The 19,565-nt window shown below is 42.8% G+C and overlaps 1 protein-coding gene across 1 annotated transcript in view; it reads left to right on the top strand.

Annotated features, from left to right (window-relative positions):
* The first annotated feature begins 6,953 nt into the window (after positions 1-6,953).
* CTNNBL1 (catenin beta like 1) overlaps positions 6,954-19,565 on the top strand; it is a 152,711-nt gene continuing 140,099 nt past the window's right edge. The window contains exon 1 of the mRNA XM_053926674.2: positions 6,954-7,122. Within this exon, the coding sequence (XP_053782649.1) occupies positions 7,093-7,122 (30 nt within the window). The 5' untranslated portion in view covers positions 6,954-7,092. The remainder of the gene's footprint in view (positions 7,123-19,565) is intronic.

Raw genomic sequence — 19,565 nt, 5'->3', positions numbered from 1 at the left:
TCAGTGGATTGAGCAACAGTCTGCGAACCAAAGAGTCACTGGTTCAATTCCCAGTCAGGGCACATGCCTGGGTTGTAGGCCAGGTCCCCAGTAGGGGGCGCGTGAGAGGCAACCACACATTGATGTTTCTCTTCCTCTCTTTCTCCTTCCATTCCCCCTCTCTAAAAATAAATAAATAAAATCTTTTTAAGAAAAGATATAAGCTGGGGTTGTAGTCATCTGAAAGCTTGACTGGGATTGGAGGCTCCACTTCCGAGATGGACCAAATGAATCTCGCTTCTGTCACTCATGTCCTGTGTAGTCAGTCCCCTCCCACAATGAATAGGGTGAGTCTGCCCAACCTATAGCATATTGCAGAAACGATGGACAGTGACTTTTGGGACTAGGTCACAAAGCATTTTCACTTCTGCCCTGATCTCTCGTGGATCATTTGCTCTAGGGGAATCTAGCCACCATGGTACTAGAACACTCAGACAGCCAGACAGAGCGATCCGTTCGGTGAGGAGTTGCAGTTTCTGGCCAACAGGAAGCATCAACCTGCGGGCATCTGAGGGAGCCATCTTGGCAGTGACTGACATCTTGACTACAATCAAGAGAGACGTTGGTCCAGAACTATGTTGCTAAGCAGCTTCCAAATTCCCAATCCACAGAAACTATGCAAAATAATAAATGTTCATTGTTATTTTAAACCACCATGTCTTGGAGTAACTTGTTACACAGCAATAGGTAACTAATACACATCCTTAGTGCTAAACTGTTCCAGTTCACTGGTCAAGGAGCCTGTTTAGTTCCCAAGCTAAAAGTGGTCTTGACTGGTGTCTTTTCACTGACCCTTAGTTAGTATTTCCAGCCCTTATTATGAAAGCATCCCTGGACGGTCCTACTCATGAAGGTCATTGGTATGGGGCATCGATGAAGGGAGCCCCTCAGAATTAGGGGTTTATGTAAATCATTACATTCTTATGAGCCACTGGGAGCCAGTTTTCATGGCTTTTCCAGCCCTACACATTTTATCACAGAATCCTTTCATTGTGCAAGGGACACAGTTGGTCCCTACCCACATCTTTTCATTCTTTTCCCTTCCTCCCAAGAGAAAGCCTCGGGGAAAGGTGATCCCTCTTCCTCTTCTTGATGTCGTTGTGCCTGGAACTGCAGCTGCCACCTGTTGCAGGAGAATAATAACATGAGCTCCAATGCCTCCATCACCCAGCTTCCACATTCCCATCCTCACCCATTCCTGCCCCTTCCTTGGATTATTTTGAAGCAAATTCCAATCATCATATTATTTCCTACAAAAATCTCAGTATGTATCTTTAAAAGATTAGAACTTTAAAAAAATCTAACCCAATTCTATTATCATATGCCCCCCAAAAAACACCAAAATAATTCCTTTTCACTGTATATCTATAACTCTAGAGTCCTTATTTGACTCGCGGTGTATTTAAGAACAAAAATTCTCTTCGTGTTTCATTGAGACCAGTGCATGCTGGGAGAAATAATTACTCTTGAGCACTCAGTAATAATCTGTGCCTGAATCGTAGGTACTGTTTGAAAGGTTAACTGAGCCCACATCCCTACTGTGGAGTGCGTAAGTCACACGGGCTTGGATTGGAGTAGCGCCAGTTACCAACGCCGTGACTGTGGGCAAGTAACTAAGCTCTTTACATTTCAGTTTCCACAACTGTTTAAAAATATGAGATTAGAGAGGAACCAGGGGCCTGGATTTTGGAAATGAGAGGCAGAGGGAACAGGGGCTTCTCCTGAACTTCAGAAATTGCATCCTGCTCCCCAGAAAACATATCCCCCTTTCCACTGTCCATTCATTCAGAGCTTAAATATAGGAGCCAGGATTTTCCCGGCACTATCCTATGTTTCCACTCAGCCATGATTGCAGGGTAGGAGCTCCATATTGGTGACAGATATACTTTATGAGTGTTTTTTGTGGGTACTTTTTAAAAGGCTATTGCAATAAATAATTTACTGGGGCATTGAAAGATGGAGGAAGCGACTCTGATTGCATCTTGAAGTACCAAAATCTTAAAGTTTAAGGAACCTAGGCAGCCACAGCTATTTTAAAGCATTCTGAAAGGGATAATTCTTCACCATTGCATGTTTAAAAAAGGTTACATACAGCCCCTTGGGTGGTGCCCTTCTCCCACCTCTCTTCTAGATGCCACTCTGAAATTAGCATCCTCGTCACATGTTTCTGGACCACTTGGTGCATAGCATATAGCTCTTCTTCTTTTTCCCTTGTTAGGTGTGGGGTTTTTTTTTTAAGGTATAATTGATGCAACGTTATATTAGTTTAGGGTATTACAATATAATAATTTTATATTTGTATATATTGCAAAATGATAACCACAATAAGTTAACATCCATCACCATACATAGTGAAAAAATATTTTTTCTTGTAATGAGGACTTTTGAGAGGCACTCTCTTAGCTACTCTCAAATGTTCAATACGATGTTACTAATTATAGCCACCATGTTGGATATTATATCCCCATGATGTATTTGTACCTTTTTGACCCCCTTCATCCATTTCACCCACCTCCCACTCCCGTCTCAGGCAATTACTAGTCTGTTCTCTACATCCTTGAACCTTCTTTGTTGTTTTTTTTTTTTTTTTTTTTTTTTAGATTACACATACAAGTGAGATCATGTAGCATTTGTCTTTTTCTGTCTGACTTATTTTTCTTAGCATATACATAGCTTTTCCAAATTTCCATTTCCTTATCTTTAAAGTTAGAAAAGCATTTTGTCAGGATTTCAGGGAGGGATTTGATAGTACATTGCCAGGAGTGAATGAATCAATCAGTGGATTGACTGGGTCATTTGTTAACAACTATTAGTGAGTGCCAGTGAAGTGCTGGGTGTTGTGTTAGGTGCTGAGGCTATTGTGGTGACTAACACAGCAATCTTTGGCATCCTGGGGCTTAGAACATGGAAGGAGAAATAGACCCCCATGAGTCAAGAGCAAATAAGCATAGACATACAAATCACAAGTGTTCTGAAGAGAATGGTCAGGAATGCTAATAAGAGAATCTTGAGGGAAGATGCCTCTGATGTGGTGACATTAAGCTGAGACCTGAAGAATGAGAGCCCCAAGCCTCATTCATCTCTGGAGTGGTTCCCAAGGAATTAATTTTTCTTTTTTTCTTTTCTTTTTTTCTAAGAGAGGGAGAGAAACATCAATGTGTGGTTGCCTCTCGTGCACCCCCTACTGGGGACTTGGCCCACAACCCAGGCATGTGCCCTGACTAGGAATCGAACCAGTGACCCTTTGTTTCACAGGCCGGCACTCAGTCCACAGAGCCGCACCAGCCAGGGCCCCAAGGAATTTTTAATGGACCTTCTCATCAAGATAAAATTGGAATATCTTAATATGGTATTCGAGATCCCCTCTGATTAGAATCGCCAGATAAAATGGAGGATGCCCAGTTAAGTGTCAGTTTCGGATAAGCAACAAAAAGTTTTTAGTATGTTATTAAATATTGTATGGAATGTATTTATACCAAATTTTGTTGTTCAACTGAAATTTAGATTTCACTGGGTGTCCTATATTTTTATGCACTAAATCCGGCAACCCTATCCATAATCTTCCCGGCTACCCTTTCCTGCTTTACTTCCCACCATTCCCTCTATACGCCCTGTGACCGGTCTACGAGAGACGATCCAACTTCCATGTCTCTGCTGATGCCGTTTCCTCTGCCTGTGTTGCCCGTCTCCCACCATGTCCCCTTGGCAACCTTGTCTCATCCTTGGAATGCAGTCCAAATGGCACCTTTTGGGCAGACCATGCTATCCCCACTCCACGGTGCTCACCAACCATGGTTCTCAAAGGGTTTTCCCTTATGATTCTTTTAAGGCCTGGTCTCTAAAAACACACGGACAAGATAAAATGCCTGCAAAAGAAAGGGTATAAGGAATGATCTAATTTTTCCCACCTCCTTATCCCCACCAATTCCCACTCCACTCCTCATAATATTAACATCAAACAATTAGTGACCACTCTTCTGTTCTAGGCTTGTGCTAAGTGCTTTGCATGCAGCAGCTCGTGTAAATACCCTGCAATCTTATGAGGCAAATTCAGCTAATGCCCACTTTGCAGGTGAGGCAATCAGGTACATAGAGGTAAAGTCACTTGCCTCTGTTTCCACATCTGTAAAATGAGCTCATGATGACATTTTTTTTCCCTTAAGTTTTCTCCTCAAGTAGACTGTAGGTTGCAAGAGGGCAGGAACTTTTTTTCTTGTAAACTTCCATATCCTCAGAAACCAGAATTGTGTCTGGCATTGAGTAGGCACTCAGTAAATACTTGTGGAATGCCTTACAGATGAACAGGCCACAGTTTAGAGAAAGGAACTTACCCAAGGGCGCACAGGAAGATAGATGTGTTGGAACCTTGACTAGAATCACTGAAAAACCAATAGCCCTGATTTGTAGCATTTGTTAATTTCCATGGTGTAAGTACTCCCACTATGGCTGATTTCAAGCAGACAAGCTGATGGCAATCTGCTTGCAAACTTCTTGAAAATCTGACCATAGGCTCATGCAAGCCTGTCTATGCAAGCTGGCTCCAGCATATCAAGAACTAGGACGTAGTTCTAAAGGACACACGACTCCAAAGGGCACACTCCCGCCATTTCTCTATCCTGCTGCCCCAAACAAGGTGAAGTCCATACTTGCAGCTAAGTAGGAGGGAAAAAGGCACTGAAATAATCCAGTTCAATGCAGATTGCAATGGTGATTCTTAAAAAAACAAAAACAAAAACATAAACCCAATCATAAAACTCCACTGCTTAAAACCTTCTAATATTGAGCCAATATTCTTAGCATATAATCTAGTCTTCTTACCATGACCCACAAGGCTCATTGTGAAACCTCCCCCTCCATCAGGCACTGTACTAGGCTTTTTGTACTAAGATTTAGTGGTGAAGATGACATATACAAATCCTGCTCTCATGGACCCTGAGTCCAGTAAAGGAGGCTGTCAATAAACAAATAATGAACCACTAGGTACCAATTACAAGAGCAGACCTATGTGCAGTAGAGGAGGCGCTAGGATAGAGAATAATGAGGAGAGGTTGCTTACATGGACTGAAGTTGAGTTGAGTTACTTAAAGAAAGCAACATTTGAGACCTCAAGAATGAGAAAGAATTGGTTAAGGTGTGGGACTTGTGGCCTAAGGATTTATCACTTTGAGGAATAAAAATAATTTCTGTATAACTGGAGACAGTAAAGATGGGCTGGGGAGGATGGTTATAAATATGACTATGGTATGAATATTTGTGTCCTCCAGGAAATTCCTAAGGTGAAATTCAACCAAGGTGATGGTATTAGAAAGTGGAACATTGGGGAGGGGATTAAGTCATAAAGGTGGAGCCCTCATGAATGGGATTAGTGCTTTTATAAGAGGCAAGAGAAACTCCCCCACCCCCTTCTGCCATGTGAGGACACAGCAAGAGAATAGGCTCTCACCCAATAACAAATCTGCCAGCACCTCGATCATGGACTTCTAGGCTCCAGAACTGTGACGAATAAATTTCTGTTGTTTATAAGTCACCCAGTATATGGCTTTTTTTCACAGCAGTCTGAACAGATTAAGACGGATATGAACATGAAGGGCAGGTGGCTAAAGGCTAAGGGGACTAAGGGACAGGCTTAACACCTTTTTTATATCTCTTAGGTAGAAACAGGATCACCCAGTTCCCACCAGGTCTTGCACAGATGAATAAACAGAAGCCTGAAGAGGAAAATGTGATCATCAATAGCTTTTCAGCCAGTAATGGTTTTATGTCCTTGGACAATACACTTTCTGAGACAGCCCCATCCAACAAAAATACAATGGGAGCCATCCACAAAGAGGGCCACATATGCAATTTACATTTTCTACCAGCCACACTTAAAAAGTAAAAAGGAATGTTTAAAATTAAGTTTACATTTTATTTAACTTGATATATCCAAAATATCACTTCAACATGTAATCAACAGAAGTCCTAAAAAGTCTGTGTACTGGGTTGGCCAAAAAGTCCACTATGATTTTTCTGTAAGATGGCTCTAGTAGTGTTTAGTTGTCTTTAACTTCATTCAAAACAATTTTGTTAGATTGTATTGTGACAGCTATTACATTAGCGTGATTTAAAAAAATGTCAAAATTGGTGAGCTTTTGTGCAGCCTTTTAATATTGAATATGGAAGAAAATATACAACATTTTCAGTGTATTATACTTTATTATTTCAAGAGAGGTAAAAACACAATTGAAATGCAAAAAACTGATTTGTCCAGTGTATGGAAAATGTCCCATGACTGCTCGAATGAAACTGGTTTGCGAAGTTTCTTGGTACTATTGACATTTTGGCCAAATAATTCTTTGCTGTGGGGCTGTCTTAGGCATTGGAACACGTTTAGCAGCATTCCTGGCCTCTACCTGCTAGAAGCTAATAGCAAGAGATAATGGACATACTCAAAATATCCAAATTAATAAAGGTTTTGGAGAAAATGAAAAATGTGTCTTTTATTTTGTGAAAAAAAGTAAGGGACGTTTTGGGCAATCCAATATTTTATTTACACTCATGGCACATTTCAATTCATACTAGCCATATTTCCAGTTCTAGTTAGCCACATGTGGTTGATGGGTATAGTTTTGGACAGTGCAGGTCTATGCCTTAGTTTCCTTATCTGTAAAAATGAGGATAAAATTGCATAGGTCACTGGGAGGAACCTGAGAGATACTATGAAGCACCCAGCATCTTGCCCCGCATTTAGGAAGGGTGCAATACAATCTTGGATCCCTTGATCTTTTCACTCAGAGGACCGCCCTCCTTCAGGTCCCCGCCCCTCTCCCCGCCCCCTTCAAGCCCCGGGCGGAAGCAGTGCTGTCACAAATGCAGAGCACTTTACGGCAGCGCTGCCTTTAACCGCAGTGTGGCTGGCTCGCGGGTCGCGCACACTTTTACCTCATTGGCTCTGCGTCCCTGCTCACGGCTCTTTTCGGCAGTGTGGCTGGAATCACTGCCCAGGCGGGTCCGGTTCGGGTTTGAGTGCAGGGAAGGAAGCAAGAGTTAGCGGTTTTGGTTGCTCCTGGAACCATGGATGTGGGCGAACTTCTGAGCTACCAGGTAGGAGGGACGAGGGAACTGGGGGACCGTACCCTCGCCCAGGCAGGGGTCGCGGGTTGCAAGATCAGAGTCCCTTCATCTCACCTCCTGTCATCTCAGTCGCGGGCCCGGGTCCCCTCACTTCTCGTGCCACCGAGGTCCGAGCCTCTCATTTAACTTCATTGCCTCTCGAGAACCTCTTGGGCTCTTTCAGTTTATTCCTTCTCAAGGCTCGAGCCCCTTATCAACTCCAGCCTGGGCTCCTGCTCGCCCTACCCTTGGGCCTGGTTCCCTTCAACTCTTCTGAAGGCCCCAGGCCATCTTCACAGCCGCCCCCCTTCAGCTTTCTCCTGCCCCACCCACTGAGTTTGTGGTGGCTGTGGGAGAGCGCCGGTCTTCCTTGCATTTGAGCCCCAGCTTCTCCACTGGCTGCCTACGTGGCTTTTTGACAAGTCGTTCTGCCCTCTTTGAGCCCCAGGTTTTGTATGTTTAAATCGGAGACAGAAATAGTTCTCTAGTAGGGTTGTTTGAGGACTCTATCAACGAATGGACGTGAAAGCATATTTTAAAGTGTAGAAAGCTGTACCCATATTAATTGCAGATATCGGGAAATGTTTGGAATTCTAGCACGAGCCGGACTCCTAGGAATCTTCTGTCCTCCTTGCTCAGGGTACTTGTAGGGGAACGGTGACCCAGAGAGCAAAAAGGACTTCTCCGAAGTTACTCAACAAGTCAGAGCTAGGATTAGAACTGAGGTCTCCTGGCTCCCAGCTCAAAAATTTCCTCCCTCTTTTGATTTCCTGAAGAGGCTCCTTGCCAGAGGCAGGAGAACTGTTCTGTCCAATATTGTAGCCACTAGCCACGTGTGGCTAGTGAACACTTGACATGGGACTAGTCTGAACTGAGAAGTACTGTAAGCGTAAAATCACACTGGATTTTGAAGACTCAGTATGAAAGAAGTAAAATTTGTATGTTGACTACACGATTATATCAATCATATCAATGACATTGATCATGTGGGTTAAATGATCATTATGGAGAACGGGTGAAATAAAATAATTTAAATTTTACCTGGTTGTGTTTCCTTTTAAATGTAGCTACTCGCCTTTTAACTTGGCTACTAAAATTACAGATATAGCTGGCCTCATATTTGTATTGGGCCAGCAGTATAGAGGACAGGTAATTAAGAGTCATGAGCCTGGAGCCCCATGTTGCCTGGAATCTCTGTTTTGAACCTTGAACAAAGTACTTAACCTGTCTGTGCCTTGGTTTCCTCATCTGTAAAAGGGGGCAATGTTGGTACCTACCACATAGGTCTCTTGTGAAGCTTAGACCAATGCTTGTCAAATAGTAAACATTCAGTAAATGTGAGCAATTATATTCGTGCCACTACTTCAGCCACTATGCAAAGAACTGACCTCGGAGATGAGACAGACCTTATAGGCAATGGGGAGGGATCTAGCCAAGAGATTTCTCCTTTTGAACATGAAAGAAAGGAAATAAAAGAGTTGTTGAATGAGTAATTGTATGTATGTTTGGGTTGTAGACTGACTAGCTGTTGATCCATGTGATACTAAAGCGAGAAGAGATTCATTCATTTGCTCAACAAATATTTATCGAACCCTTACTATCCAAGGCACTGGGTCCACTGAGTGTGTACAACACTGAACTAAACAGACAAGGTTCTTGCTTTTGTGGAGCTTATAGTTTGGTGGGGAAGTACCGAGAGACTAACTGGGTAAACAAGAACTCACATTGTGCTAAGTGCTTTGAAGAGTATGCAGGTAATACCATAGAACTGCACTGTTTAGTGTGAGAGCCACTGGGCACGCGTGCCTTACGGAAGTGTGGCTGGTTCTAATCGGGATCTGCTGTGTGTGTAAGATCCACACTGGATTTGGTATGGGAAAAAATGAATGTAAATATATTAATAATTTTATATTGGTCACATGTCGAAATGATAATGCCATATATTGGCTTAAAGATATATTATTAAAATTAATGTCATCTTGTAAACTTCTCATGTCACTATTAGAAAATTTAAAGTTATATATTTTGCTTGTTCGTGGCTTTCAAAATATTTTTATTGGACAGTGCTGCTGAAGAAAATGACCCCTGGGAGTGGGAGACAGGCCCTATCACTTTAGATAACATGGCCTGGGAAGGGCTCTCTGAGGAATAGGCATTAAAGGACAAAAGGCTGAGAAGGAGCCAATTGAGTGGAAAGGGCAGAATGACCATGGCAGAGGGAAGAACAAGTGCATAGGCCATGAAGTAGGAAGCTGGTGCAGCCTGTGAGTGGACCAGAAATAGTTTCGATGCAGCTGGAACGTGGGGAGTGAGCAGGAGCGTGGCAGGTGATGAAGTTGGAGATGTAGGCCGACGACAGACAGCGTAGGCCTACCTGTGGGCCGTAACAAGGAGTTTGGGTTTTATTTTGAGACGTGTTATAGGTAACCTCATTTCATCTACCTGTTTGCAGATGAGTAGTGAACTCCTTTTTGGGAGTTCACTGAAGGGACTGCCCTGAGGTTATGGGCCGAGATAGTAGCAGAGTTGAAAGCAGAATCCTGATCTCCATGTTTCTAGCTCTGTTCATTCCCCACATGCGCGATACATGCATTTTTCTTTCTGAAAGATCAATGAAAAGATAGTACAGTCTGGCATCTAGTCCCAAATCATTCAAATGCACATGTCCTTTTGTGGAGGTCATGAGGGTCATAAGAGTTAATGGATACAAAAGCTTGTTGAAAACAGTAGCGTTTTATACATGAAAGATGCATACTTACCTGCGTCATCTGTCTAAATTTTTATAATAACCCTATGAGGGAGGTACTATTTTTTAAAAGATATTATTCATTTATTTATTTTAGAGAGAGGGGAAGGGAGGGAGAGAAACATCAGTCAGCTGCCTCTCTCTTGCCCCCACCTGGGGACCTGGCCCCCAACTAAGGCTGTGCCCTGACTGGGAATCAAACCTGTGACCTTTCAGTTCGCAGCTGGCACTCCATCCACCGAGCCACAGCAGCCAGGGTGGAAGGTGCTATTTTTCATCCCTGTTGCATATATGAGGTACAAAAAAGGACCCACCTCATTGCTGGAGCTGCTAACCACTGTACTGTCCTGTCTGTCTGCTCTGCCAGATGCTGAGCTGAAGTGCCTTCAGATAAGTTCTTAAGTTTAGTTGTCAACATGCCCCTTTGTCTGCCTTTCTTTGTAGAGGTCAAGTTACCTAACCAAGGTCAAAGAGCCAGTTAAGGAGCAGAGGTAGAACTGGAACCTACTGAATACCCAAATCTAGTTTTCATTTTGTTTTCAGATTTTTGAAAACTTCTAAAACTGAAGTATGTTACACACATATATAGAAGAATGCATAAATTTTAAGTGCCATTGATTCTGGTTATCAGTGTTACTACTAAAGTTCCTTTCTCAGGGACATGCAGGAACAAAGTTGTCTGACTTGAACGTCCCCACCCCCAGAGTTTGGCTCAGCAAGTCTCCCGTAGAGCTTGCATTTCTAACAAGATCCCAGGAGATGGGAAGCCGTTGGTCTAGGGACCACATTTTGAGATCCCCTGGTCTAGAATGATCTACATTTCTTTAACAATTTTCCTCAGTTAAGACATTCTCCCTTCTCATGGCCATTAGTTTGCAGTGTTTTTGAGCTTAAGTTGCACTTTTCCCCTGCCATCCCAGATATTGAGAGCAAATCACTTAATCTTTCTGGGCCTCAGTTTCCTCATATGCCTAATGAGAGGATTAAGTAATTCTCTCTGAGGTCCCTTCTAGCTTTAAAATTCTGTGACACTAATTTAGGACAAGAGCTCCGGAGATTTCAAGGGATAAAAAAGCGCGATGTAGTAGAATGAACCAGGGCCGAAAATCTGGGAGATTTGAGTTTTAATCCTTCCTTTGTCATCTGAGTGATTCAGGACAAAAGTCACTTCCTCTCTCTGAACATCATTTTTTTTAACCACTTGGAAAATCACCTATAAAATGGGGGGATTGGGCTATACAACTTCTTTTTCTTTCCTGAAATTCAGAGACCAAGGTGAGCAAAGAAAATATGTAATTCAAGAAATGTTTAGTAAAAGTATTTAACATTCTTTGTGCACTCACTAAATTTCAATTTTTGAGACAACTTGGAGGGAAGATTGCAATTTTCTGCTGAGATTAGTTCTTCTGGTAATAGAGGTAGGCAGCAAGGGCCTTTTTCTATAGGCCTTCTATCCTTGACATGTGTTAACTCTGCATTTGAGAAGATAGGAGAATTACAGTGTGGACAGGAGGTGTCGGAAAAAAGGAAACCAGTTACGTTCCCAATATGGAAATGTACTTTTCTGATGCCTTCAGGCCTAAACATCTCATCAGGAAGTGTGCCCAGCCGTTCCCTGGCTGAGAAGTTTTTACTGCATAGGTGCGTATATGAACTCCAGGGCGTTCTCATTAATACTAATTCTACAGATGTCTGGAGAAAGTTCTTGCATCCGAAGTTTTGCAATAAGGAATTCATATTTAGTGCAGCTTGGCTGAGTGGGAATGAGTTGCTTTGTGACATGAGAAATACTCTGTTTGAGGCAGATGGGGGTCAGTGACCCTTGGTTTTGGCAATATTGCAGACACCCACTCCTCTCGTCACCTGTTAAGTGATATCAGAGCATTTCCTTGGATTGCAGGTGCTTATAGGAATCTATAATCATGCTCCTTTCCCCTTAGTATTTCTTTTTTTTTTTTTTGTAATAACAATAAGCTGACAGGGCCAATATTAAAAGAAAAAGTATTGAGAAAAAGGAAAACTGCTAATCAATTATTTTTATATTCCCACAGTCCTTAAGTGTTTTGCCTGGCTATGACTGTTGTATACACACTGTTTTGTGTTCTGTATTTTCAATTTAACATTGTCAGAAATACTTCCTGTGCTTCTACATAGTCTTTGTGTTACTATTAATGTTTGTATATTTTTGGTCAAGTGATAGACTGACCATTTTCCCCTAAGTTGTTTCTTTATAATTATTTAGATTGTTTTCAGGTTTTTGTTTTTGGAGATAATATTGCAGTGAATTCCTTTGTTCATGTGGCGTTTTGCCTCCCATCTGTCCTCAGTAATTACCACATGTCATATCCTGTGCTAAGTATCGCATGTACTTAAATTATTAAGACATTATCTGGACTTCAAAGTATTCACAATTTAAGGAGCAAGACAGACATTTTAACAACTAACTGTGAATGAAGCACAATGGAAGGAATGATTGGATATGCCTGGAGAGGAGATGTATTGATGGGGATGGATTTGGTCTGGTCATTGAAGAAAAGGGAGACGACATTGGAATATCAGTCTTGAATGAATAGGAATTCTGTGGACAATGAAGGAGGCTGAGGAGAATCATTCTTGACTTGGATTAGTGAAAGCAAAAGCGTGGGAGTGAAATGCTCAGAGCAGTGAGTAAAGGAGGGGAGTGACGGGAGAGGACGGGGTCACCCTGGCTGGAGTCACGTTCAGTAACACACAGCGCTTGTATGGAATTAATCTTCTACCGGTTTACAGTGCTGAGAGCGGTGTGTGCACTGGTTTTGCTGCAATCTCGATACCACGGGTTGTCATAACTTAGTTTCCCCATTAATCTCATAGATGTACAAAGTGTTAGTTCAAGTTTGCCTTAATAAGCATTTTTTCTTGTGTTTATCATTTGTGTTTCCTATTATCTGCCTCTTTCTCTTAAAGTAATGTGGTTTGCAATTGAGCTTTCCTGTTGTGTTTTTGTTGGTGGTGTGCATGTAAGAAACTTTGGAGGACGGAACAATTTTTGGGCCTGGAGATATTTTTCATTCTTCGGTGGCCCCATTTGACCCACAGCCCTGCGAATATGATCCTAATCATGATGTCATTCTATGGCGTCGTGAAGTAGGCTCTTTTTGCACGACAGTTCAGACTAGTGCCTTTCGAAGTTATTTTTTGTTAGTGTGAGACTGTCCGTAACAGATAAAAAGCTATTCCCATTTCAGGGTGTTTTCTGTTTTATCTCCTAAGTGATTTTTTTCCTTAAGTTGATTTCCTCCCTTTGCAACCTTCTCATCCTCTCTCCTTCCCCTAGTGCATTCTTTTCAAACTCACAAAACACCTACGTCCAGTCTCCTTGCCCACTGGGCAGTGAACTTGGAGGCAGGGCCCAGCACCTAGCAATGTCTCCCCCATAACTGGTGCCTAACAGATGTTTAATCATTGAGTGAATGCACTACTGCATGCCTTCAAATACGCTCTGGTTACTTCCCTCTTTTGGGAAGGATTTGTTCTAATATCTTATTTGCTTGCCGACTTGTATCTCTGCTTTTATGTTAGGGACCAAGAAAGTTGGATTCAAATTTTTTACCTCAGTTTCTGAGTTGTCCTCCTCTTCCTTATTATGTCTTACTGCTTTTGCTATAAAACCTATATTTAAAATTTTTTTATTTTGAACTAATTTAAAACTTACAGATAATTTGCAAAAATAGTAAAGACTTTTAATGTACTCCTCACTCAGTGTCCCCTAAATTAATATATTTTATAACCATAGTACAATGATCAAGAAGTTAACATTTATATACTAGTAACTAAAACACAGACTTACTTCAAATATCATCAGTTTTTCCACTAATGTTCTTTCTCTTCCAGGATATTACCAGGATATTGCATTTAATTGTCATTTTCTTTTGTCTTTTATGAACTTGACTTTTTTTTTTGAGTGGTCAGTTATTTTAGTTATTTTGTAGAATGTCTAAGACCTATGTTCTCGAAGGTTGTCAGTGCCTTCTTTAAGGTCCAGGGTTTTCCTGACTCATCCATTCTTCTGTCTTTCTGTCTTTCTGCCCCTTTACGTAGACAACTCTCAGTTCACTCGCCCTGACTCGGTTTTCATGAGTCTGCTGAACATTCTGGCCAGGTGTCCCCGTATCACGTACTTCTCTGCATCTCTCCACCTGCCCTGCCACCTCACCCTGATTTTACATTTTAGTCAGTCGTGCCACTGTTCAGGAGGTCTTAAAAGAAGGCTTGGAGCTATTTCTCAGATGAAAGGGCTCAGAGATTGAAAGACGAGGTTCCTTTCCATGGTCATACAAGCTCATAAGCAGAGGAGTAGTTCCTTTCTCAGGAGTCAAGGTGTTAAGAGCTGAAAGTGATTAAGTCACACCTCTTTTTAAAAAAAAAGATTTTATTTATTTATTTTTAGAGAGGGGGTAAGAGAGAGGAAAAGTGGGAGAGAAACATTGATTTGGTTGCCTCTCACATGCCCCCAACTGGGGACCTGGCCAGTAACACAGGCACGTGCCCTGACTGGGAATCAAACTGGCGACCTTTCAGTTTGCAGGCTGTCCCTCAACCTGCTGAGCCACACCAGCCAGGGCTAAGTCACACTTCTTGCTCTCAGGGAACTTCCAGATGAGTGGGGGCATCCCACAGATTTGAAAACTGATTAATTCAGTGCACAGCGCTGATGCTGTTTACAGAGGCCTGAACAAGATGTGGCGGCACAGGGGTAGCCGCAGTTCTGCCGTTCAGACGTTGGGAAGGCTTTGCAGAAAAGTTTTCTTCGTCGGGAATCGTCTCTCTATTCCTTCCTTTCTGTTTCAAGCACCATCATCTTACTTTAGACTTGTGGGACTTGGTCAAATAAGTAGCTTCCTAGTCGTTCTTACTTTTTACCTTTCTTGTATTGGCATGGTGGGTGTGTTTTTATCTTCTCCATTGGCCAACTGAACACTCTTCTCTCATCATAGGCCCCAGCCCTATCTGTTTCAGCTTTCTTGGAGATAGGTCTTATGCCTACTTTTGGAAGTGAACTTGAGGCAGACAGGCTTACCTTTCTTCATTCTCTCACTAGGTGGTCATTGTTTAAATCGGGGGATTGAATTTAGAAGGCTTATCCCAACAGAGAAGTTTTCATATATAAAAAATGACTACATTGGAGAATGTGGATGGTGACAATAATTTCTCCAGTGCTGTTGGAGAAAATAATTCAAAGCACCTGGCGTTCTGAGTGTGCCCGCATTCTTGAATCCCCCTCTGTTGGCTGCCTCAGGTCTTCCTCTTTAAAATGGAGATTATATAATAGTGTTTATCTCGCCTCGTCATCGTTTTAAAATACAGAATTAAACGAGACAGTGTGGGTAGTGCTCAGCAGTATAGTGCCTGACACATAGTAAGTGCCCAGTAAATGTTAGCTGTTAATTTTTATTGCTGATATAATTACAAACATGCATTATGTTTTGTTATTACATGCATATGCTCTAACAAAAAAAAGGTTTTCCTTCAATTCTGCAAAGCTGCCTTAGTATTCCCAAGGTCACTGGTCCCTTGAAGATTAAGGTTTAGAATGCTATAAAAGGAAATGAGAGCAGTTTGTCACCCGCACGTGCCACAGTATAGAAGTGTTCACAATAGATTAAAACACACTCCATCCCACCACAGTTAGCAGTCAGTGGTATCAAGATTTATGTCATCAACACAGTAATTCTTTTCTCCAGGTCTCTTTAACATCACTTAGATATCTCAGTTTTTCTCTTCTTGTGCCAGGAATCTCGTTGACCAATTACTCTTTCTTTTTCTTTACCCACTAAGGTTCTTGAAGGAAGTGGTTGGTTTTGGTCTGAGCCTTGTGTACAGTAGAGAAAGGATTTAGGAGAGAGTAGAGCAGGAATTCTCTTACCGTCTCCAGGGTCAGCCATTTGATTCCAGTATTTCAGCTGAATGGGTCAAAACCATTTTCTTTTCCATGGAATTCCAGGAGTAAGTGATCTGGAAGTGTCAATAATTATGTAACCTGAACATGCTCGAGTTTCTCTTATCATTAATATGAGAAGCTATTAGCTAGTCCCACGGAAGCATTAATGTTCAAAGAGGTAAAAGATAACATGACGAACTGTAACTGCAAGTCTTCTTTTTATCCAAAGCTGCAAATAAAATAGCCTTCCAACATGATACAGTGACAGAGGACAGATGCGCTGTTAGTGTTTGTCTGTTGAACTCAGTTGCTCTTAACTAGCATGGGGGTGGAGGGCAAGTAAAAAATGCAGTTAATCCTCAATTTTTTGTGTTAACAAAATGAGCACACGAATAACGCCAACAAACCGTTCAGTAATCATCCATACCTGCCACTGGAATATGGTCAACCACATGCAGAGAAGCATCGTGGTACTCTGTGCTCGATTTCAAATCCTTCGAGGTTCAGCCAGTGACTGTGGGCATTCCTGGGTAGCTGAAGGGAAGTCTAAAGAGCCAAGGTAGCTAACGAGTTAAGAGGCGAAAATGTACCGCAGTAGTTCCACTAGATCTTTCGCTGAACCCGGGATGAAGGTAATCTAGTTTTTATTTACCAGCCCACAGTGGAGCTGAGGTTGCCGGACAGCCACAGTCCTTGTGTTCATGGCTCTGATACCTAGGGAGGCAAGGCAGACAATAGACAAGGAAAACAGTACGAAGACAAGCAAATACTAGGTAAACAAAAACAAGGTAATTCAAATAGGGATATGAAAGGGGGACAAAGGACTGATGTAGTAGAGGTTTAGGGCAACATCAGAATGTTCCAGAAGGCCTCTCTGAGGAGGTCACATTCGAGCTGAGTGCAGAATGAGAAAGATCCAGCCATATCAAGTCCTGTGGGAATAGCGATGAGACCAAGGGAGAAACCAACACAGAAGCCCTAAGGTGGGGATAAGCTTGTCACGTTTGAGTCAGTATGATCAGAGCCTGGTGAGGGGGGACCGGACAGTTGGGATAAGGACAGAAAGGTCAGCTGTGGGGAGGAGGGGAAACCCTACGGTTTTTGGATTTTGTTGTCAATACAATGGGGAGCTGTGAGGGGTTTTAGGCTGTGGAGCGACACAATCTGGTTTGTCTTAGGAGATCACCGCGTCTCTGGAATGGGGAAGAGATTGTAGGGGCGCACCCTGGCCAGCTCACTTGTTCAGAGTAGGGCAGCATCCACCTTTGTGCTGCAGAGGGCTGCCGCTGACGCTCGTGCTCTCCCTGCGATAATTGCTTTCCTGCCTGGGTTGTTTTCAGAATCTCCCAGTTCTAAACATTTAATCTGTGCTCTGGCTTAATCAAGGAGCAATGCTGTCTGAGTGCCAGGCTTGGCACAGAAAATGTGGGCATGGTGCCTTTCGTTGAGCACCCTGGCCTGGGGAGAATGAAGAAAGCAGCCCTTGGTGGACCCGAGGACAATGCAACTGACCCTCAGCACCTGGTAATTTGTAGTTGGAATCCACAATCTTTATGCGCTTCTGCAAAACAGTTGCAGATGGTCTGGACTGATGATTAAATATCACTGCTGCTTTGTCCAGATCTGCTGTGGCCGTCCTCTCTGTGTCTGGTTTCGCACTACACTGAGTAATTAAAGGGGCACAGCCATTTCTGGTTACTTCCAGGATCTCTTTTGCAGTTGGCTGAGGGAGTAATTTCAGTTTCTGCCAGTCGTAGAAGTGACTGCAGTGAGCAGTGGCTGTGAAAGGCTGCTTTTTGTTTTCAAAATTGAAAAAAAAAAACCCAAACTTTTTAAAAAGAACTTTCCCTAATGAAAGGGAATAATTACCTGCCTGCCTTTGCAGTTTCTGCTGATTCTCCGGTGGGAGTTCTGCCACCAGACTTGTCAGAGTTGGTTGCCAGGGCCTTTTTCTCCTGAGTTAGCGCACAGAGATCCGAATGGGCAGAGATGACACAAATTAGCCATGGCACAAGCCTGTCTGCAGAGGAGCAGCGTCCTTCTGACCAGGGGTGCCGTTGGTGGGCACCGCCCTGATTCTCCATGCATCTCTTACCACCCACGACAGGACTTTTCAGCAAATGAAAGGAATTGTTTAAGAACCACCTGAGTCGGGTAGTTTCTACAAGACTTTAGAGTTTCAAAAGCCCTCGGGCTGCTCAGCCTGCTGGTGTGAAGTCATTGAATATCGTCTCTCTGGCTTTTCACTGGGGATCCTTACACCTCACACAGCATAATGAACTTGGGGAGACAGCAGTCCTGATTCTTTTACTTTTTTTCCCCCAAAGATTTCTTTTTTCACCCCCACAGAACTTGTGAGGGCACAGAAGACTCAGTGGGAAGAATGAAAAAGATGGTGTCTGCCTTCTGGCTGACGTGACTTGTGCTAGTGATCACATGGGGTTTCCGTAATGAAGACTGCAAATCACTTTCCATCCTCTTGGATCCTGTCCTATAATTAGCAAATTAAACATTCTGTTTAAATTAATAATTTCCTCCCACCCTCTCTGAATGCTTAAAACCACTGCTAGAGAAGAGATGGAGACTGGTTAACTGGGCTGATGTTTGGCTTCACGTCCTAGTTGTGAGTTTCAGTAAGAGGTGAAGTCTCATTTTAATTAAAAAAGCAATTTTTAGCCACAGTTCACATTGTGTGAAGCAGAGGCACTCTGACCACGTGAACTTTCGGTTGCTGAGTGCGGGGGCCATAGCTTTTTTTCAGGACCATGACACTGAGCCTAACGGGATAGTGTTGGGAGGTAAGTATGCAGCCGGGCGTGAAGTGCTGCCTGTGCGTTCATGGCAGGTTTGCCTGTAGTGACAGATTGTCTTTGTGAGAGAAGGGGGTTACTTACGGATGGTATATTCCTGATTTGAAATGAATGAAAAGCAGCTCACAGAGGAACTTACAGAAATTGTCATTTTTTTAAATGAAACAATACACATTTTCTCCTCCCTACATCACCCAGCCAAAAGAACAAAACAAAGGGCTGGCAATTACCAGGTATTAGAGCCCACGGAAAGCCAGGTATTGTGCTATTTGCTTTTTGTCTGTTATTCCATCTCGTCCTAAAGGCAACCCTGGGAAGTCAGTGTTGTTATTCCTATTTTATAGATGAGAAAAGGAAATTCACAGAGGTTTAGTAACCTGCCCAGGGATACCAGGATGTAGATGGTAGAATCTTTTTCCTAATAGAGGGTTCCAGGGAATGGAGGTAGCTTAAGAAAAGAAATAACCTACAGAGTAGAATGTAGCAGAATGCTACCATGACCCTACTTTGTACTTGCCTCAGTCTACCATGCACATCATTCTTGTCCAGCAGAACACCGTGCACTGCTTAGCAATCCCAGGGGAGGACTCTAAACACTTCTGACCATTGCACGTTGGTATTGGAGTTGCCAAGGAGAACACAGCTTGATAAAGCAAAATCAGCTTCAGTGGTGAATTAGATTATAGTAGTGGTCCCATGTGGCTAATCTCCCCACCTCCCCCGCAGCCATTTGGCCTGCAGTACCCCCCTCTTGCAGCAGAAGGACCCTGACCTGAAAGGTAGTGGTATGCCTGAGGGCCGTTGACATACATGCAAAGCAGAACAAGGCTCAGGAACACCCCTGGAACAGGGAAAGAAATTCCCAAACAAGGTGGTAAGCCTGGCACAGCCTGTAAGAAGTCCTCACGTCTTGGTGAGGAAGTATTTCAGGCCCAAGGCCCATTCTTATATGGTTGGG

This window comes from Desmodus rotundus, chromosome 6 (assembly GCF_022682495.2).
Source record: "Desmodus rotundus isolate HL8 chromosome 6, HLdesRot8A.1, whole genome shotgun sequence".
Classification (NCBI taxonomy): Eukaryota; Metazoa; Chordata; class Mammalia; order Chiroptera; family Phyllostomidae; genus Desmodus; species Desmodus rotundus.
This window is presented reverse-complemented; position numbering and strand designations above follow the sequence as displayed.